Source organism: Halyomorpha halys, unplaced genomic scaffold (assembly GCF_000696795.3).
Source record: "Halyomorpha halys isolate HHAL.00 unplaced genomic scaffold, Hhal_1.1 Scaffold1505.1, whole genome shotgun sequence".
In the NCBI taxonomy this organism is placed as follows: Eukaryota; Metazoa; Arthropoda; class Insecta; order Hemiptera; family Pentatomidae; genus Halyomorpha; species Halyomorpha halys.
Window position 1 is genome coordinate 160870 of NW_027108350.1, and position 23330 is coordinate 184199.

The following is a 23330-nucleotide window of genomic DNA, read 5'->3' on the forward strand; positions in this document are numbered from 1 at the left end:
TTTTTTCTCCTTATTCTGCTTCCTCTGTCTGTTGGGAGAAATTTTAAATGTCATAAGAAAGAAGACTCTTCCCACGATAGAATGAGAGCTGGAGATAGTATAATATATTATTGATAAAGATGAAAATGTGAATAGAATTGTCCTCGGCATTAGGAATTGGTTTAGAAACAATTTAAAATGACATTTCTGACTTGATTAAATAAAATAACACTTGAAACTCTTAATATTTATTATTATTATCAATTAGATCATTCTTGTTATTTAGATTTTTTTCTTGATAAAAAATATTCTTGGTTGCTAACGTATTTTTATTAGGTCAATTTTTATTTTACTGCATTCTACAACTTAAAAACTGATATTTTCTCTATTAGAAACTGATATATTTTTATTTTAATATGATGAATACAGAGATAAGCAAAAATTGTTTTCTCTATGTTGTTAACTCAAGGAAAGAATGTCAATTGTATTGGGTGAAAATTAGACCACAAGTTTTTCCACCTTATGGAAATAATACTTGACTCTCATAAAAGAATTAATATCATTTATAATCTTAAACACTTTCTTGAGACTGGTAAATTTTTTAAAAATAAATAATTTAATTTCTATCCATCTTAGTCTCAAAACATTTTATTTTTCTTATAAGTCCGACGTTTCGGCCAATCTGGCCAACCTCAGGGACAATCTACTTAATACAATTTTGGAATTATATGATTTAAAAACTCTAACTCCATGCAGGCTATTCTGCCCAGGTCAAAACAACAATTTCTAATTAGTCAGAATAGCCTGCATGGAGTTAAGAGTTTTTAAATTATATAATTCCAAAATTGTATTAAGTAGATTGTCCCTGAAGTTGGCCAGATTGGCCGAAATGTCGGACTTATAAGAAAAATAAAATGTTTTGAGACTAAAATGGATAGAAATTAAATTATTTATTTTTAAAAAAGCATTAATTTCTTTATAGTTTAATTTTTTTTAATGTTTTATTATGTTTATTGAATTATATTAGTTTTATTATGTTTATTGAATTATATTAGTTTTATCATGTTTATTGAATTATATTAGGTTTATCGAATTAAATGAATTATATTATGTTTATTGAATTATATTAGTTTTATTATGTTTATTGAATTATATTAGACCAACGATAAACAAATTACTGGTAAGAACATTTTTTATTTCTATTTTGTTTTAGGAGCCTCTGAATTAATAGCAGGCCTGCTCACTGTGAAAGGAACTGATAGGCTTGACATCGGTGGTGTTTGTCAGCACCCGTGGATGAACGAGGAGGGTAAGGTGTCTTGTTATCGGCTTGCTGTTGAACTTGCTGAGCAGGAGCCTAATCGTTTGGACCTTCTTTTAGCTCTTGCCCCGCAGGAGAACCAAATTCCTAGTGTGAGTTGGTCTTACTTTCTATTTCTCTCCTTTCTTTATCGGAATCTTTTATTACATGTCTATATCTGTACAGAGAGATGTCAGACTAATAAACCCAATTTGGCAGGAGGAGATGATTATTTTGAATAAGAAATTTTATCTGAGTCCTTATGTTTAAGGCAGAATGATGCCCTAAAGTCGTTGAAAATAAATTATTATGTTGAATATTTAATCTGAAAAAATATGCACCCAATGAAATTAATTAAAGTGGTTGCATATTCATAATTAAAATAAACATGTAAAGTTTTTGGGCTTGATAATGAATTCTTGAAATGGCAATCAGTATTTAGCCAATGAGGAAACATTACACAGATAAACCAAAAAGTAGGTGGGAAGGTTGTATTGTGTCACTTTGATCATGTATATCTGAAGACGCTGTGACAGTTTTTCCAATCCTATGTCTATGAACCTTATATTATTATATTATATATAGCTGTGTTGCCTTATGATCAGATGCTCTATCAATTTAGGGAACAGGTGACTGTAGGGAGGGTTTGTAATTATTCTCCATGTTTATTGTAGTCCCAGTAGGCATAATGTACGTAAAAATTTTAAGAAACTCTGTCAATAGGCATTGAAAAAAATTGCCACTGTGCCTTGAAAAATATGTTTGAAGTTGTGATTATGTAGATATTTAGAAATCTTTATGATTAAGTATTATAGAAAATAGACGGAATTCATTATTTATAAAAAATGAAGAATTTCGGAGATATAGAAATAAGAGGATATACATTTGAACAGGTAGATAGTTTTAAGTTGTTAAGTTCAGTGATATTTAGAAAAAACAAAATTTATGAGGAAATAAAAGCAAGGTTAGAGGGTGGAAAATGCTTGTTATTTTTTAATTTCAAAATTGCTTAGCTCACACATTCTATCCAAAAAACTTATAAATTAGAATCTACTAAACTATTATCCTTCCCACTGTTCTTTGCGGATGCGAAACATGACCTCTTACACTAAGGGAAGAACAGTGCCTTAAGGTTTTTGAAAATAAAATATTATATAAAATATTTGGACCGAAAAAGGATAAGTGAACCGGAACACTACCCAACACTGAATTAAGGGAACTGCACCCATATTTACACCCAGTAAATATAATTCAGGTTAAAGCATAACAAGAATGGTCACTATTTCCACATGGCCCAGTTATGTTTTTCTCGTGACAACTTTTTTCAAAAAGGTGAAAAAAAATACTTAAAACTCTGTTAACAACAATATAGCCGGTTGTGGGGTATTGATTATTAATAAAATACATGCCCCTCTATATTAAAAACAATAAAAACTGCTTGATAGCACCCATAAATGTTCCTTTGATATAGCAACAAGGAGTGGATAATAGTAGCGTTCAAAAGTGCACAATTGCCATCCAACCCTGTACTGCCCACCTCTGTTTTGTTCTGTACACCCAGTATTTTTGTGGATATCACTAGTAACAAGATGATGATGACAATATTACACAAACTCAGAAAAATTCATATGATAAGGGTTTAGTTTATTTTGTTCTACTAATAAATATTTATATTGTCTTAATAGGTGCCTGAAGAAATAGCTCAGCAAGCTGAAAGGCCAACCAGATCAATGTCCTTGAGTAGTTTAGCTACTGTTCAACCTACATTTACCCCAGTTCCCTTATCTCCTAAAGGTATTCTATTTGATTTGGTATTTTCAAATTACCCGCTATCAACTGATTATTGAATCTGTTTCAATGTTTGTAGTTGAAGAAACTGAGGCTGAAAAATCCCCTGAGAAGGAAAAGAAGAGAGAAAGGAGTAGTTCTAGATCGAGGAAAAAAGATAGTGATGATGAAAAACCTAGAAGAAAGTCATTAAAAAAGAAAAAGTCTGATGGAGGAGAAATGGACCGAGAAGAAATGTTAAAAGTATTAGATGAAGCCAAAAAAATAGGAGAATCTAGTTGTGTTCAATCAAATGTCAAAGAAGAGACAAAAGTAGAAGTAGATGTAGATAAGTCTATTCCAGTTAAACCTGATGAAATAAAGGAAAAACCCAAAGAATCAAAGAAAGTTAAGAAAATCAAACCAGAGAAATCTCAAGAATTGCAACCCAGTAAAAGTGAAGAAAAGGATAAAGTTCCTGTTGTCCAAAAAACTAAACCTAAACTCCAAAAGGAAGAAGAAATTGATTTACCCGAACAAAAAGGTGATGAAGTTGTAGAAACTTCTGAACCAAGTGTAGATAAGGCAGTGGAAGAAGTAGTTGAGAAAGAGAAAGAAAAAGAAGTTATTCAAGAGGAGCCAAAGGTAAAAGAAGATGAAGCTAAAGAATCAGTACAGGCTAAAGAGAAAGAACAGCCCACTCCAGTCAGAATGGATTCTGTTAGGAGAAAGTCAAAAGTATTTGAAACTGCTGAAATGTTTTCGAAATCGGCTACACAGGATAAAATTCCTCAAAAGAAAGTTATTACAGGAGTTAAGGTAATTTTTCTTTTTATTTCAGTGATATAATTTATTTTGTTTGATTTAAGCTTAGTTGTATTGTTATTTAAAGAAAAGAAGAATATCTTGAAATTATTTTAACTACAGACGTACCCTTATGTTTTAAAAAAGGTTTTTCATAAATAAAAAAAAAGCAGAGTGGTTATTTTTATTTTTATCTCTATGAGTCATTTTGGGAGTAAACCATTTATACACTCAATTTTCCATACATATATGCTTGGTGCTTTTGACTCAGTTAGTTTCTGTAAAATTTAAAATAAATAAGAGGAACATACTGTTGCTTTAATGGATCACATAAATGATTTACTCCTGGAATTAGATTCGAAAATAACAAAAGCGAGGTATCCAAACTATAGATTTTGTCATCAAACGTTATCTGCTATGATAGATGATATTGATAAATAAATACTATCGCTATAAATGTTACTGTTGCTTACATTGTCAGCCTTTGTATTTGAATGTACTTTTAATATACTTTTATCCAGTTCTATTTTCTGCATCAAAAACAAAAAAATTGTTTTGATTGCTCCCAATTTGCTAATACCCATTTATATTTGTACTGACATTATGTTTTATCTATTACTACTATTGGTATAAATCCCTTAACTTAAAAATTGATCCCTTTCTTTATAAAGTACATACTGGTTGGTTTTACTGTTTATTTTATGAATTTAGGTGTCCGATGCTAAAGCAGCTTTTGAAAGAAGGAGTTCATTGGTTCAAGAAAATGCTAAATCAGATTTTAGTTTAGCTTCAACTGTAAATGTTAATAAACTTGTTGAGAATGAGCTAGGTAAAGACGAAGATAAATTAAAGAAAGAAAAAGAAAATGCTGTGAAGGTAAGACATTTTTGGTCATTGTAATAGTTTTTACTTTCACACTGCTAGTAGTTAGTAATAGTTTGAAATCAAGATAAACTTTCAATATCTAGTTTTTTATGTAGCCGAACCCGTACGTAATATCCCACTTCTGCTTGTAAAATTATTTACATTTTTACAATGTGCTGGGCGTACAGTGTAAATATTGCAGTCCTCCCAAGTAAATTTCAGTTTTCATCTAGGTTTCCTTATTCTATTGGCATTCTAGGAGATGATCATCTCCGCCCTAGATTGAAGTGTTCTGGGCCCACTGAACTATTATACTTCCATATTAAATCTTTATAATATAGATAATTTTGTTCAATGCCCAACTGGGGGAAATAATTCTCTTTGAGTTTATTTTTTAAGTAACTTGTGCAAGTTTTCATGGAAAACCATTCACATTTTATTATAGAATAATTCTAAAACGACAAATCTTCCAGACCTCCTAGATCATCCTAGATACCGCTTTGAAAGATAATTTAATTATCAAGAAAAATAAATTCTTAATCAGACCTGTACAGTGTTAGGTGAAAAGTAATTATAATTTATTACCTTTTTGATTAGGTAACTATTTAATGAACCGCTGTAATTGCAGTAATGATCAGAAATTTCACTTATTAGTTGAACCAAAGTACAATTACTGTTTACAGTAAAATATAATAATTACTTTTTGCACAACACTAGACCTGTATTAGTAAAAATACATTAAACAATTTTTGTATTGAAGTTTGCACCCAAAGCACCAATATCTCTGGAGGTACCAGATATTTTAGATATTATGTTTAGTTTGTTATTTTCATAAATATATATTCATTCATAGTTGTGCTGTTTGAGCTAAATGTAATTAAACTTTTAAGACTGTTTCTAAAAAAAAACATAAAATGTGTAAAAGTTGAGGATTGTCCAAGCTAAAAAACTTATATATTTTTCAGGTTATAACTCACGCTATTTCAGAAAGCGAAATGAACAAAGCTTCCACCTTACCCCGAAGGAAGTTATCAAAAACATTGTAAGCAATTGAAACATTATAATTAATTAATTATTTAGCTCATAACTTATTTATTTTATTTCCATGTTCCATTACATAATTTATTTATTTCTGCAGATGGTTGGTATATGGTTTTTAGTTGGAATTCGTATATCTTCTACGTTCATTTAAAGTATTACTATTTTCAGAAATACCTCTCATATATGTTTATAGGTTCACATATAACCTAGGTTGTGTATTTACATTGGTCATACATCTATACTGTTATATGGAAGGAAAAAGAAAAATATTAAAGAACCAAAGAAATAAGAAAAAAAAATCATGTACTACTATTATGTATTTGAATATTTAATCTCAATGCCTATGTAATATAAGAATAATAAGCAATTATCCAATTAGATTTGGAATGCTATTTGTATAGCAATGCAGTTGGGCAGCACTGCTTTTTTTGAGCAAAGTGTTTCACTCCTTCTCTTTATTTGTAAATTTACAATTTTCATCTCCTTATAGGCAAAACAATTTTTGGTTCAGTAAATAAATTGGTACGTATTATATAAAATTTACATAATTTTGAGCAATAATAGTGAAAATCAATAAACAGAATATCTAATGAAAAAATATATAACATAAATAAATGAATAATTTTAATCTACTGCGTTATAAATGATTATAACATTTAATTGAAGATTTATTGTAACATTTTTATAATAGATTTTCAAAATTTATCATTTTTCTAAAATATTTTTTTTATTTTTTAAAGAAAACCATTCATTTATGGAAAGTAGTAGGGGTAATTTTTATTTGTTTATAGTTAGGGTCGTAATAAAAATCTCCTATAAGAATAATAAATCCAGTTGGGTAATTTCACTTCTCTGAGTTCCTTATTTTTTTTAAAGGTTTAAGTTCGTTGATTTAGATATTTAGTAGTCACTTGTACTAGTAGTGTCTAGTCATCTGATTTATAAATTCATAAATTGTGAACACTAAAAAGGATTATAACCAACTTGACTTTATGGTCGTGATTAGCTCAATGAGTAGGCTTGGGTCACGTAATTAATTTAATATACCTATTTTTATTTGTACCAACAACAATGTCTTGACATAGCAGCAACTGTGTTATATTGAATACTCACAATATATTATATAGTACTTATATTATTAGTAACTATATAAGTTTATTTAATTATAAAGTATAATATTTTTTTAGTTTAATTTTATCTACTTCCTTTATTCAGTTTTTGTACTTATTTGAAATAACTTATTTTACTGTTTCTGTTGCAGTATTCCAAGGCCTGAACCTAGCTTGACAAGTAATACCAGCTCGACTCAAAGTATATACACCATGCCTGTTCCTCCACCTAGGTGGGATATTTTTTTGAAAATTAAATCTTATTTTAAATTTTCCTATTGCCTTTTGTTATTACATATATATGTACACTATGAAGTATGGTCGTCTATATTTTGTTATGTTAACATTTCTTACTAAGAATCTACAAACATTTAGGCATTATTCATTCGGATTTTTAAGTTATTTAATAGTTTCATCTACCACAAAAATTTGTTCAGTTTCAGAATATAAGGTATCATTTTTCGTTGAAGTGAATTTGTTCAAAAATGATAATAAGTTTCCCACTGTCCAAAATAAATTTATTTAGCAAATTATTTTGATTTGAAATGAAAACAAAATTTGTAGCTACATTTAAAGAAACCTTTAAAGTAATATCTGCCGATTATTATGTTTTAAAAATAAAAATTACTAAATATGAAAAAATAACTTTTTTATGAGTTTTATTTCATTTTCACCATCAATTATTTTAATCAGCAATTTGCCTGTGCTAAGGTTAATGAAAATTTCAGTGATCCGTTGTCAGTAACTTAGTTACAGGTTTGAAGTCTTAAAAAATTGGGTAGCACTGGTGAAAATGCTCTTTAATAATTTAAGAACAAAAATGCACAAATTGTAAGAGATTCCTAAAATGTCAATAAACAGTGAAGCTATGTGTAAACGTCCAAGAGGTAGATTGAAGCATAGGTAAGAGCATTGCGTTAAGACCGATCTAGTAGATTTGGGTTAGTATGGACATCACTGGATGTACGTTGAGAGCAATTGGTATCATCATTGAACCAGTTTACTAAGCCTTTAATTATTATTAACTAAGACCTGTGATTTCAGACCATACAAATTATCATTTTTAAACAAATCACCTATATACTATCAACAACAGATTTATTTTATTAATGCAGAACACTTATATTGACATTGGAATGAATGAAATTCTCAGAACAACACATAAAGTTATATAGTTGTGCATAGTAAGTTGGATTAGGGGTTTAAAACAGGATCCATATGTTTTGCACTTACCAAATCTAAAATATCTACTGACTACAAATTGTTGTCGTGTTTCAAAGAAGTAAGCTTGGTAGACGATGAACTTGTTTTGGTTATTATCCTCGAGTTAAACTATTATAAAGGAAATAATATTGGCAAAGAAGCTGGCTGCTTTAGATGCTTGGTAATTTATTAACTATGAACTTAAACATATAATTTTTTTATAAATTTAAATTTATGCTTTGTTAAATTTAAAGAAATACTGATGAAGATACTTGTCGATATTTCAAAGAATTTACTCACACCCAACTGATATAATTGTAAAATATGCAATGTAAAACTAGAGTTACTAATTGATTCTGAAAGTTGAAAAAATTGTTTATTTAAAACAGGGAGAGCACAAATTTTTATTTGTTTGCAGTTATCACAGAATACTGAGTTCAAAGCAATGCTTGCATCAATAGTACTAGCATCTCATGCCAATCCAAATACTCTATCCATACTCTTGGACATGTGGGAACTTGCAATAGTTTGGCAAATGTGTAGATGTATTTTTATAAATCTTGGCTTAGTACCTTGTTGTTCATAGGCCTACTAACCATACTTGTGTTATGAATCAACCCACTCTCTTCTGTGTAGGGTTGGAGTTCTTGAATCACTTTTAAATAACTTGGATGGTATAATATAATAGTGATAATAAACTTATTCATTTGTTTTCAAGGAAACCCATTTACTTGCTAGTTTAAAAACCTATTAATCAGAGTATTATTATTATTTTTTTTATCACTTAATTTAAATATTATCATATGAAAATGTATCCTGTTGAGCATTTATATTTAATCGCCTGTTTCTTTTCAGGCCATCTCTCGTTAAACAAGACAGTGTTCCAAAAGAACATATCATTCCAATACAGATCGAGAAGAGAGATGATAAACCTCTTCCTGTGTCTAAGCAGACATCAGTGTCGTCTAGGGCCAGCTCTTCAAGGTAGATTGTTTTTTTGTTTATTACTTGAGTGATAAATATGTTATACAAGTATTAATCATATTTTATTTAGAACATTATAAATTTATAGCATAAGGATTTTATTGTAAGAAGATAGTCCGGGATTTGAGTTGTCCTTATATATATGGAGATATTAACATATCTGTTTCCCAGTTTATTCAATGCTCTTTCATTAACTTGCCTACCCACCGTACATTCAATTAGAAACTTAATATTTATATAACTAACCAAACAAGAGATTAAATAAAGTTTAAATATTTGAAGAAGAAAAAAAATGCTTATAATATACGTATATTATTATTATTTTTTTTTTTCTCTTACATTAATGTAAGAATCTCTTTAAGAAAAATTATATATTTTTATTTTAAAACTTTATCAGTTTGGGAAGACAAGATTCTGACTCGAGTACTACTACTGTCAATTCTCCTTGCGAACCTATAAGGAAGTCGCCAAGAGAAGTGATAATTCCAATTGCTGTGGAAGGTGGTGGATATGTTACACCTAGTGCTTCTACGCTATCAAAAATGAGGTATGTTGTAACAAGTATTTTTTTAACTAAATAAAATAATGAAAATATTTCAACTGTTCAATATTGGTTCTGGATTTTTGTATAAAAATAAATGAAAAAAGGTATAAATCAAACATTTAAGAACCCTTTGACATTACCTGATATTGTCCTATCGAATGTTAATTTGAAGAGGGAAGTTCTGGTGTAATTGCTTTAGTGCCTTATTTAATGTTTTTGGGATTCTAAAAACAAATCTGGCCTCCATCAAAAATAGCATCTTTAGGCAGTCTATGAAACTCAAATAATGATAACGGATCCTTATAGTAAATTGAACTGTTAAGCGATAATAGGTAAAATTTGTGTTTGTCAATTTATTGATAGCTATTTTTAAATATTGGGAGAAACAATTTCTTTGTTACATTTTTCTATTCTTTTTCACTTTCATATTGTGGATAGGGAATTTTATTTAAAGCTGGGAATCTGTCTGACAGACTATTGTAGACACCCTGTATATATAAAGTAAAAAAAATGGCAAATGTCGGCAATTTTCAGATAAAGTCAGGAATTTCAATGACCAAAATTGGTAGACACCCTCTGTTGCCAACTTCAGGTATTCTCAAGTTTAACGACTAGATCACAAACATTTTGAACTATAACAAGTGTATTATTCAGTTCAGAGAGCTTGTTTCATATTACTATAAGGTGTGTAGTAATAGTATTCCTGATACTATATCTTATGATAATACTATATACTTATACTAAACAAAATATTTTTAATCTAGTTTTATCTCTGAAGTTGTTAAAACTTTTGTTTAATATTTTTTAAATGTTTGAATTTAATAAAAAGACTGTAGTTTTTAATTAGAAACTACAAAAATGTTACAACTATTATTATTAATAACTTCTGTTTTGCCTTTTTAGTTCTGTATCTGAAAGCGAAGAAGAAGGCGCTGGCCCAATGAGAGGATTTGGCCTTCATAGCACTAGGAGAAGGGTTGAAGCGACAGATTCTTTGTCCTCTGATGAGGAAGACGATAATTTCGAGATGCTAACTGCTGAAAATTTATTTTCCACTCTTCTTTCTAGGGTAATTATTTTATCTTAAAGGGGTAAAAGGGCATTATTAAATACAACTGTTTTTTTTTTAATCTATAAGGCTGTGATTATCTTAAACTCTTCTTTTGTATGAAAATAGTTTAAAGAATAATGTTTATCCTTCTCTGATCTTACTAGTCATTCTTGTTTTTATTCTTTGCTTAATTTATACTTTTTTAATTCCACCCAAATTCTTTTGTATGCTGTATTTGCTTTTTGTGGATTGATTAAGTTTATTGTAGTAGTATTGCTGGAATTCAATTTTTTTTTTGTAGAGAGAAACCAAAAAAAAATCCATTAGCTCTTATACGGTTCTTAAGACTTATGAGATTTTTCAAATTTCAGTTATGATTTTTTCTTTTTTTTTTTTTCTACTTTACCTCCTTTTTTTTTTTATTAGATATGCAATTTAATATTAGGTTGGAGAAAAATAAATCCATTATTTCTTCATGAAATTCAAGACTTTATTTAGATAAATAAATCATGTTTTGGATTGTCCGATTTGGGTCAAATATGCACCGTTTTGTTCTATAATTTGTTGCCATTTTAAAGGTAGCTTCATAATGCCTCTCTCATAGAAGTCTTCGCCCCTATTGTCGAAAAACTCCAGTAACCGATTTCCACAGTGTTCTCTTGATGCCAATTTCATATCACCAAGAAAGTTTTGCAATGCAAGAAACATATGATAGTCGCCTGGTGTCAGGTCCGGGCTGTATGGTGGATGCATCAAAACTTTCCAACCAAGCTCCCAGAGTTTCTGGTGAGTTACTATAGATGTGTGTGGCCTGGCCATTGTAAGTCCAAAAACAAAATAATTTTTAGTTCTTCAATTTATTGTTTAAATCATTATAGGTTAATTTTAAGCTTAATATCCTCAATGTCAGACTTTGTGAATTTGATTGTTAGATCATATTTTCAAGGGTCTTTTCATATTTCAATTTTATTTAAATAACTATAGAGTTAGATCGTGAATAACAATGAATATACTTTATTTGTACAAATTGTCATATTATTAATTATTATTGATTATATTATTCAATGTCCTATTAAAGTATAAATAAATTAATATAAAAAAAAGATTATTAAAAACGTAAGTACAATATTCATATTATTTCTATATACCTTCATAGGTGCGGAATCTTACTCATAGGTTGAACGTTGACGAAGGAAGGCCAACTTTTCCTAGACTGTTTAACCACTCTATATTTGATACTCCTGCGTAAGTAATAATACTTTTAAATTAATTTAGAAATAACTTCTGTTCGTGAATAAAAAATTCTTAATTATAATTAGGGGTTAGTATTTTTTAAGGTAGGCCATTTTTACATTTATAACTATAATCTTAATTTTAGGAGGAGGTTGACTGAAACTAAATCTTTCACTGAACATGACCCAACTCCTTGGAGGAGGAAACGAGAAAATGCTTCAGCATCGACCCTACCGAGAGGTTTGTATTTTTCAGGAAAAATTAAATTGATTCTGTCTTATCTGTTTGAAGTAGAATTTTTATTTTTGATGGAGGCTTTTAATTCTATTTACTATCTTAACAAACTACATTTTTCAACTATATGTGCTCTATATCTGTCATTATACACCAGTAAGATTCTCTTATGATAAAATTGTATACGTAACAATCAAATTGAGGTCTATCACAATTTTGTTTGTAATTTTTTCAGTTTGGAATTTTTAGCATTAGTTCAATTTATGAGAAATTTTATTTTATTTTTTCTACATAATTTATTGATTTTCAATTAGTTCCCTCTTCTTATATGAATTTAAAAACTTTTGAACTGATCTCCCAAATTTGAGTTACCGTGTTTTTTAACTTTTTTTTTTCCAGACATTAGTATTTCTGTTTATATTTTAATAATTGAATACTTTTAGAACCAATTAATTACGTTTTGAAAATTGAGCATGTTATCACATCATTACAATATCAAGAAATTTCGAAAAAATACTATATTATTTTAAAATCATTGTTAATATAAAGGACATTCAGCAATTGCTTTTGTCAATAGCAGTCAGATGGTTGAAGCTCCCTGCAGTGGTCATAGTGATAATCAAAACTATGAAACAAGTTTATAAATAAATAAAATCTAGTTAAATCAGCATCTTCTTACTGAATCTGGAAGTATATGTTCTAAATATGAATACAAAATCCATAACCATATATATTTTTCCATACCCCCTAGTGCGAATCTTCAATGTGCAGATCCATCTCTTCTTAAAAACATTCCTGTTGTAACAGTGATACAGTAAAAGGAATGTTAGAAAATACCATAAATTTATATATACATACATATTAATCAGTTTAGATTTAATGGTTATAAGGCATTAAATTACAAAACACTTGATTCATGTTATATAATTATAATTAAGGTGTCATTTTGGCCATTATTAAATGTTATTTTATATAGCAGTTCTGTTGTAAAGGACTAGTTGTTATTTGGCACATTGCTGTAAAGATCACAAAGTCAATATTTATAAAATTGGCAATTCATAAGTAATAATATACGAGGGTGGTTTGAAAAGTTCTCGGAATCACCGCTAGATGTTAGTGCTAGAGCAACGAGGTTCCCGCGCAATAATCACTCATCCTTTGTGAGTGAACACGTGGCGTGAGTGGTAGTGACGACTCTTTGTTGTGTTTTAAGTGTAGTGATTTGTGACAATGGAAAAAACTAAGATTCAAGCAGTGATTAACTACTTTGTTAAGAAAGATATGAAAGCAAAGGAAATTCATGCCGACTTTCGGAACCCACTGTGGGACTCTGCTCCTTCATATTCAACTGTTGCCAAATGGACCAGCGAGTTTAAATTTAGTCGGGAGAGCTTAGATGATAATCCGCGTAGTGGACGGCCAAAAAGTGCTACAACCCAAGAATTTATCGCAAAAGTGCATAAAAAGGTTATGGAGAATCATCGACTGAAAGTGCATAAGATTACTGAAGCTGTAGGGATGTCATCTGAACGGGTATATCACATTTTAACCGAAGAATTGGGAATGAAAAAATTATCTGCAAGATGGGTGCTGCGGCTCTTGACATTGGAGCATAAACGCACTTGATTGGAAATGTCTGAACAAAATCTGGCCTGATTTCAACTCAACCAACAAGATTTTTTGCGCTGATTTGTGACTACAGATGAAACTTGGGTCAACTACTATTCCCCCAAAGACAAAACAGCAGTCAAAGCAGTGGAAACATACTGAGTCACCACCACCAAAGAAAGCAAAGGTAGTACATACTCGGCCAGAAAGGTCATGGTCTCAGTTTTCTGGAATGCAAAAGGCATTCTGCTGATTATGTTCCTACTAGCCAAACAATTACGGTGCAATACTACGCAAACCTCCTAGACCAACTACAGGAGAAGATATGCGAAAAAAAGGCCTGGTTTGGCAAGGAAAAAAGTCATCTTTCATCAGGACAAAGCCCGCCCACACACAAGTGCTATAGCCATGGCAAAACTTCATGAACTGAGGTACGAATTGTTGCCACATCCACCTTATTCATCTGATTTGGCACCATCAAACTCTCTTCACCAAGCTGAAAAATTTCCTAGGTGGACGTAGATTTCCTGCAATGGAAGAACTGACAGCCGAATTGGAGAGGTATTTTACAGGCCTGGAGCAATCACATTTTCGAGATGGCATCAAGGCATTGGAACATCGCTGGACCAAATTCATTAGTCTACAGGGAAACTATGTTGAAAAATAGAAGGAGTTCCACCGAGGTGACACTTTTTTTTTTTAACATTCCGAGAACTTTTCAAACCTCCCTCGTAGTTTCTAAGTACCACACTTTTTCTAGGATTTTTATGATTTATGAGATCTTCACATCATGAAAGTTTAAAAAATCTGTATAGAGTTATATTTCCCTCAAGGAAGAATAGAATTGATGTCCAATAAGATGCTCATTCACCTTTTTTTCAACCTTATTGAATGTAATAACCCATATTTTGGTGTGATGGACTGTATATCAAAATGATTTTTGAGAATGATATGAAATAATTAAAGAAGCAGAACCATTGTAAGCTGTTTCAAAATTCAGTCTTGTCATTGCCATACCTATGTATTATGAAGATCCGAGATAAAAAGATGTAAGTCTCCAGAAAATGGAAAGACCCTACTATGGTGATTAGATGGTACCACCACTGATGGAATTCTATCTATCTTAGAGGTCTGGAATTACCTAGCCTACTGGAGAAGCCTACTGGACAAGTTTATGGAGGCCCTAATTCTCAATGAGTGCTTAGTTCTTTATTAAATTGAACAAGTGGCAAATTATATGTTAAATAAATATTTATTAATTTAGTGTCATTGTATACATTTAAAAGTTGTATTATATGTTATATGTGTATATTTTTCTCACATTGTTATGAATTATGCCCATATCATTAGACATTACAAAAAGTGAAGAACACTCATTCATATGGATGAAGAAATCATTTGAATTTTATGAATATGTAAAATGAGGTGCAAAAATGTTAATTCAGTTCTTTTGTCATCAAAATTATTTATATTTTTTATTATAACGAAATATCTTTAACTTTCGTTTAGCATATTATACCAAAGACTCAGGAAGGTAAATAGTTGCTTCAAATTTTGGAAGATACAGAAATCTTTTGATGTTTTGCCAAAATACTTTTTAAAGTAGTAATTTTAATCATTTTTGCATGATAGGTGCATGCCTTTTTTTTCTTTTTCTTTTTTTTTTTTTGTGTTTTGTTTTTATTTTTTTTGTAAAGCAGTAAGGACTCATCAAATATCCTGCACCATTTTTATTTTTTAGATATTTGTTTTATTTTGAGAGTAGTCTTTTATGAGTCATTTAATGCCTGTCCCTATCCCTTTTTTTTTAATCACATGTACCCCAGCACTCCATATATAAATTAAAAAGTTAATTAATTTATTTTTAAAGATATAGATAAATTTATCTACTACCTAAAACTTTGATTACTATTTTATTCCAATTCAACATTATCCATAAACCACTAATGAAAGCAACAATAATGTACGTTTCCAATAGTTAATTGGAACCTAAGGAAAAATTATAACATTATTTATAAAAATAAGAATAAAAAAGGTTTGGCTAATCTTAAGGTTTGATGCCAATACCACCAAACGCTGTCTACAAACAACTGTCCAGTGATGCCTGTATAAATCCAAATCTACCAACTAATAAAACTCTGCAAATAATAACACTCTTGACACAATCCTCCCATCTACGTATTGGTCTACCTCTCGGTTGTTTACCCATCAGTTCTGTATTCGTTAATATTTTAGGGATCCGTTCATTACTAAGCCCCACAACCTTAACGCCTCTCTTATTCGCTGCAATGCTATAACCTGAATGATATTTACTGGGCTCTAAATTCTCCGATTATCTCATCAACATCTTATAAACAAAATAAAAATTTTAAACAATTAATCCATAGAAATATTTGTTATAAATGTTATTTTCTATTAAGAATTCTTATAATTTTTCTTATTCAAAATGGTTTGTTCTTATTTCAACTGGTTGATGAAATTTCTCTTTATATTTTCTTTCCTAAAACAAAACATTAAAAGTACTACTGCAGAATGCAGTACTTCATATTTTAATTTTCAAAAGAAAAGAATGACCCTAGAAAGCTCTTTCTGTACTTACGAAGGATATTTGTCCATATTTCTGTAATTACCGTTGTGCACTATTTATTATCATCTTCATTCCTCATGTTTTTAACAAAACATTCCATTCATTCTAACATAAATCTCTGTTGTTAAGTAATAATTATTCAGAAGTCATTTAACACATTACCTTTAATGATGTTTTATGTCTTTTTCTCAAAATAATATAACGGGATTACTTGCATTACTGTTATCATTTGATTTATTATTTTCCATAATTTTTATCAATAAAATAAAAACAATTTAAGCTACTCTCAATAAAATTTGCGATTTTATATAAAATAAATAAATAAGAAACGTAGAACCAAAAAATCATTTACATTAAAAAATTATCTGGGATTAGCATTCCCCAATTTTTCATTTTTTTTTTTAGACTTTAGTAAACAAATGGGTAAATGTCTGAGGCGTAGGTGGAGGAATTTGGTTAAGGCTGAATCAAATTTTGATTGTAGTTATTGGTGGTATCGGTATTGGATCCTCGGGTTCGTCGAGCTTTTTATTATTGTATTATTTTAGCTATATTTGGCATTATTGTTAGTGAGACCAAAATACAATTTTCCATTTTCGGTTATAGTTTCATACAAGAACTTGGTATAGTAAATATATTATTGTCGTTTTGAATTTTTCTAAATCAATTTTCTTTTGATGAATTATAACATTTCTGCATCTCAAATGATATTGTTTTCATTTGTTAAAGAAGAAAATAGTTATAATAATTTATGACCATTGAGATTCTGTATTAATTGATTAAAACATGTTTCATAGCCATTATGAACTTATGACAGTGAATGATGTTCTTATTTTATTACAATAAATTTATCTATGATTAAAATGGAAATTAAATCCAGGAGAAAAAATAATTGTTTACTTTAAAAGATAATAATATATAATATTAATATTATAATAATAAATTAAATTTGAATCTAGAATTTATTGTTTACAGCTAAGAACTACAGTTTTATTTTACTCTAAAGTTCAATTGTTGCAATTTTTAATTAATTAGTTGGTAGTTAATTTTTGTTTTTAACCAGTTAATAAAGTCTTTATTTAGCTTTCAGTTACATTTTACCAGCTTTTTTCTCTTTTTTTTTATTTAGTATGCATGGCCTTCTGTAGGCTATTTGTTGTTCATTGGAAATTTAAAAAAAGTAATTTAATTCAATTGATGAGCTAAGCCAAATAGTTAAATAACCAATATATTTATTATTTATTTTGTCTTAATAAATTAATATTTATTTATTATTTTACTGTAATTTTCCATTAACTTAATTCTTATCTTCTTTGGAGTGGTAGGGTTGAGAAAAAGCCATAGCTTGCCTCTGTGTTTCATGTCGCCTGTGTGTCTGTTACAGCTCGTGTTACAGTGCATGTGCCCGTCGTTGTTGAGAAAACACAAAACGACTAATCCACACGCTAGGTAACACATTTTTTTTTTTAATTTTATTTATATATTTGCTTCCTTTAATTAACTCACTATCTATAGTTTTGGTTTTGTTTGAATCAACTAATAGTGTTTATGGTTCAAAAAGATTAATTATTTAATTATACTTCATGAGTATGATTGATATTTTCTTTGAAGATGGTTCTTACTCAAATTGTAAAACCATCCCTATTTATGATCGATCTTATGTGACAAAAAGGCTTAAAAGGAACTCGTAGGCCAGGAAATGATACTATAATACTAATACTAAACTAGAAGATTTGAGAAAGGAAATAAACCTACATCCTAATATTTTTATAACTTTTTTCTCTGATTCAAGTAATATTAATTTATTCGAATATTTTGATACAATGCAGTTTGAAAATTATTTATTATATGTTTTAACCCTAACTGGACTAAACACACACTCACCCTTAAATAAAATCTAGGAATTCAGTAGAGCTTAATGACACTGCATTCAGCTGTTTCCTAATTTGGTGTTTAGCAATGTGTACCAACATTCAATTATTCAGCAAGAAAATAGCAGTGACCAGATTTGTATGCCTTAAGTTAAGAAACAATCTCTTGTTTCAAGAAAAACAGGATTTTATTCTTAAATCAAATTTGATTTTAATTTAAATAAAAAAATATTTGAATATTTGCAATTATTTGAAAATATAAATGGGTTTAATGCATAAATTTGCAAGCTGGGAGATGAAAGATGGGATGTAATTGGTAATAAAACATACAGTAAATGTTTTACTGTTTTATATGTCCTTGCGTTTTAGATTACCTCTGAACGTTAATGCAGTTTCTCGTCCTGGATTTCATTAACATTCGACAATATCTATATAATTATAAATTTGAAAAGACTCCTGTTAAAAAAAGACCAAACCAAATATATGATAATTCAGCCTCTGATTTTTGATTAGTGAATTGTTTTACTGATTAAGGCCCCGCAATCTTTCTGATATTTATTTTAAATATATTTTTAACTTATCTAATTGTATAAATGACTGTTATTTCATAATTCTTTACTTTTCATGTTATTAAAGTTATTATCATATTCATTCTATTAGACTTATTTAGTCTAACTTGGCGAGTGTGTTTTTAATATTAATATTTTTACAAGTAGGTGTAAACAAACCTTACTATAATACTTAGTTATCAAAAACTTAGAAGATTTGAAAAAATTATAACTTTAAGTAAGTTATTGCATACTTACTTCTGTTAATTTGTACTTGTATCAATTCAGTTTATCTAAGAGTAATAGTGTCAGCAAAATTAGATAAAAAAAATATATATTAGGAAATTGAAGCACTAAAAGGATTCAATTATAACTTATTCAATTATCAAGTTATTACTAATAAATATTTCAGTTTTAGTAATTTTCTACTAAATTTTTGTATACTTGTAATTTGAAATTGGATATAATTATGTCCATTAATATACTTCTGTTCGATTTGATATGTAATGTTACTATCACTTGTAAATACTATGTTTACGTGTTTATTTATTCGTTTAGTGATATTTAAAACAATAGTAATCGAATAAATTTATTGTAACTTATTCCCTTTTTGACTTTGATGTAGAGTTCAAAATGAAAATTTTTCTTTTGTAGAATCCTTACTTTAATCTCTAACTGATATGAGTTTTTCAGTACCTGAGATCAGATAAATATAAGCTTTCTTGAAATTTCTATATAGATGTATATATATTTAGTTAGTTAATTTAATGGTTTTATAATAGAGTGTTATTTTTCTTTTTTTTTGTTTCCCACTTTAGGTTATTCAGCTAAACCATTCCGGAGGACTTTGACTGGAGGAGATGAAAATAAAAGGGATGGTCGGCCTCCAAGAAGCCGAAGGCGCTCAGAAGATGAAGTGGTGGAAGATTTCCTCGCAACTGGAAAATTGAGTAGTCTTGATAGAGTTAGAAACTATTTAGAGGATCTTAGAAAAACAAGCATTGATGGTGCCCATCCTCTTCGCAGGTACTACAGTTCTGAAATGCAAAGACCTGATTATCCTCCTCTTCCTAGGCATAGAATTTCTAGTTTAGATGAATCAGTTAGGAAGAACAGAGACCGTACATTCTGTTATAATATGGACCGCCCTATGTTTACTGACAGTAAAACAAGACTCAATCTAGAAAGTAATAGAATGATGAATTCTTCAGAAGTGAGAAACCATATTCACAATCTGAATGAATCAAATGATTGTGATCATGCAGAACAAAACCATGTAGCCCCTTCAACTTCTGATAAATGCGTGCAATCTGATTTCCCCAATAAAGACTGTTCCACTAGCTCAGAAGAAACAAAGAATGTTTCTAGTAACTGTGAAAAATCAAAGCGAGACAATAAGAATGTTGAAAAGCATAATAAAAAAGATAAAAATGGTTCTAGGGTAAATAGAGCAATAAACTCGCTCAGAAAAAAAAGTGAAATATATGAAAATGAATTCTCAGAAAGTAAATTATTAAAGAGAGCTGTCTCGATGGAAGATGTTAAGACTGAATTAGCTAGAAATATCCGTGCTTCCTCATTAAAGCCTGAAGGGACCTTAGACAAAAAAGATAGCTCCAAAGGGAAAGCAGGTTTTTTTTTAGACTCGCTAAACAAAAAAAAGGAAGACAGGGAAGCGCGGATTGCAAACCTGAAACGCCTTGATCTTGGAAGAGGTTCTGAAATGTCAACTGAGAGTACTCCGACTGGAGAGAATGATGAAGGTAGTATGATTTCGGCAACTGATAATTCAGACACTTGGTCCAGCTGTGATATGGGAGAACGATTTCTTGACCCTTCTGCTGAAGATTGTGTATCAGAGAGAATCAGAAGAAAAAGTTTCTATCATCGGTTCAATACACCTAAGCGACAAACCTACCATCGATCCACAAGCAACATGGAAAGGAAAAGATATTATTGAAGTGGTATCTGATATCTTTTGGTTTCTTCATTTCATATTATCATTATTTATTTATTAAATTAATAATTTAAAAAATTCATATAAAAATGGCAGGCCTAACCCAACTCAGAAGCCACAGTACACTATGTTTTTTATGTAATGACTTTATTGCATTCGGGTAAAATATATGATTAACTTATTTTTATCTCCCATTATAAGAACTATTTCAAAATCAACTTTTCTATTATGACATATGTTGAAATATGTAACATTATAAATACTGTTCCTTTAATAATTTCATCATGATTTTATTTATTTATAGATCTCAATTTTTTTTTTACTCTTTTTATTATCATTAATTTTGCATGATTATAATTAATAAAAATAGATTGCCCTTGAAATAGTTTTTACAATCCCATTTGAAATATAGCTTTCTAATAGTTTCTTTAGTGACTTAATTATATAATCATTCTTGTTTGTTTTGTTGCAATTTTTATCTATCAAATAACAGTAATTTTTTATGTTTCTAACTAGCTATTTGCATTTTTATTTATATTTAATGTTTATTAGTTTTGATTTTTTATTATGCTTTAAAACTGAAAAAAAAAATTTTTTTTGGCTGAATGAAGTTAAAAATGTGCTATTGTAATTTTAGCCTGATGTCGTTAATGATGATGAGATGAGTATGTATACCTTTCACAAAACTAAAAAGTCTGTTTGTATGTTTAACACTATTATATAGTTATCTATATACCATACAAGCTTTTATTCAACTTGAGAATTTAAAAACCAATGAAAATCAGTGATATTGCTGACAAATGTTTAAATTCATACACTTGAGTAGTTTTAATATTTTAGCTTGTCTCTCTTTTATAAATATTGGCTCATTAGGTTCATATTACCTTACATTTATCTAAAGTAATAATTTTGTTTACAACGTTTAGATGTTTCGTTTTTAGTTTTAGATTAATTAATTTTAATTTCTTCCTAAAACTAATTAAATCAATTTACTGGTTGAAATTATTATTCTTTTAACTGTCTTATCAGTTACCAACTGAAATTGACATATAGAAGGTAAAGAGAACATTTGCCATGTTTTATAACTTAAATACCATATGTGAAAGTGAATAATTTATAAAATGAAATTTGATTCCTGTTCTAAATTTTATCTGATAAATGCCCAAGGCTGATTGGTATTTTCCATTACAGTTAACTTTCAATTATATTGTTTCTTTTTATTTCTAGGAAATGATAAATTGTTGATTCAGCCTTCAATATAAAGATAGCGAATCCTATTTATAAACATTGAAAAACAAATAAACTGTTTAAATGGCCTCTATTGTTACAGACACTCGTGCTTTAGTGCCTAATATTGTGAAGAATACTTTAATAAACTTAATAATATGGAGCATGATTTATAATAGTAATTATTTTCAAAATATTTTTGTATTGTTCATGACAAAACAAAGTGTGCATACACAGAACAGTGTGATAAAAATATAAAATTCAGTACAGGATTAATATATTGCATTTAAAAAATTTATTTTGTTTTTAGAATGTTTTATGAATTAATTTCTTTTCCCTATATGAAGAAATTATGACTTATAATCTTTTATTATATGTATTTGTTCCTTGATTTTATTTCTAATCCTTCAAATTGTTATGTGGATGCTGTCTAGTCTTCTCTGTTATTTCCAATAATGAGAATAACATACAGTGTTTCAATATTGTTTATATTTTGCTTGTAAGTTTTAATAGTTTTTAAAATAATGATCAAAAGTCTAACTAATTTTTTTTTTCTTTTTTTGAAGCAATGGATTAGATCTACACTGCAAAAAATAGTGTGCCAAGCTTTGTTACCAGTGATTTTGTTTTAAAACAAAATTTTGAAAATAAAAAATTTATTCTACCTCTAGTCAAATTCATGGATAAAACATTTGAGTTATTTTTAGTTAATAATTTTAATTTAATTAATGTGTATTCCAAATTGTAGTCTATTTATAAAAGGTTTGAATAGTAGTGTATTTTTATTTATTTTGATGGAAAGTTTTTCTTAATTTTTATAAAAAAAAAAAGGAAAAAAATTGTGATCAAGTTATGCCTTTTGAAATGTATCCAATGACCAATAAGTTAATTGATCATGACAATTATCAGCTTGTATGAATGATTTGTTACTGTGAAAATGAGATTATTTATTTAAATATATTTATTATTGTTTCATTGTTCATTTATATGAATCCTCACCCTTTTTAGTAATATGTGAATATTATATTATTCTTAAGGACTGGACCCACAAAATTCAATGTTTTAGAAGTGTGCAATCCCTTTTATAAGCTACCTTACACAGGTTAAAATAATTCTATAAAACAGAAGAGATTTTGTATGTTTCATTGCACCTTTGTAAATTCTTTTAGTTATGGGTTTGAAATATGTCATTTGAATTTAAGGGCAAAAAACTATGGATGGTCTTTGCCTTTTTAACTAAAAACAATTTTGGTTAATTATTAAACTGGACATTAAATGGTAATTTATGATAGTAATATTTTTTGTTATTATTTAATGTTGTATAATATACATAACAGAGTAAATAATTTGATGGCTTTAATGAAATTCATGGTCTTGGTATATTCTCCTCATTGTCGCAGAAGGCTCTAGAGAGTTGTC

The 23330-nt window shown here is 28.9% G+C and overlaps 1 protein-coding gene across 5 annotated transcripts in view; it reads left to right on the forward strand.

The window, feature by feature from the left end:
* Nuak1 (Nuak family kinase 1) overlaps positions 1-22886 on the forward strand; it is a 33971-nt gene extending 11085 nt beyond the window's left edge. For 3 of the 5 annotated variants that reach the window (XM_024362257.2, XM_024362258.2, XM_067046681.1), the window contains exons 9-20: positions 1193-1392; positions 2965-3073; positions 3147-3865; positions 4562-4726; positions 5680-5756; positions 7017-7097; positions 8923-9051; positions 9449-9598; positions 10499-10664; positions 11803-11891; positions 12025-12119; positions 19546-22886. In XM_024362257.2, the coding sequence (XP_024218025.1) occupies positions 1193-1392; positions 2965-3073; positions 3147-3865; positions 4562-4726; positions 5680-5756; positions 7017-7097; positions 8923-9051; positions 9449-9598; positions 10499-10664; positions 11803-11891; positions 12025-12119; positions 19546-20687 (3122 nt within the window). In that variant the 3' untranslated portion in view covers positions 20688-22886. The remainder of the gene's footprint in view (positions 1-1192; positions 1393-2964; positions 3074-3146; positions 3866-4561; positions 4727-5679; positions 5757-7016; positions 7098-8922; positions 9052-9448; positions 9599-10498; positions 10665-11802; positions 11892-12024; positions 12120-19545) is intronic. The other 2 variants (XR_010843217.1, XM_014435075.3) reach the window with 2 other exon arrangements.
* The last annotated feature ends 444 nt before the right edge of the window (positions 22887-23330 follow it).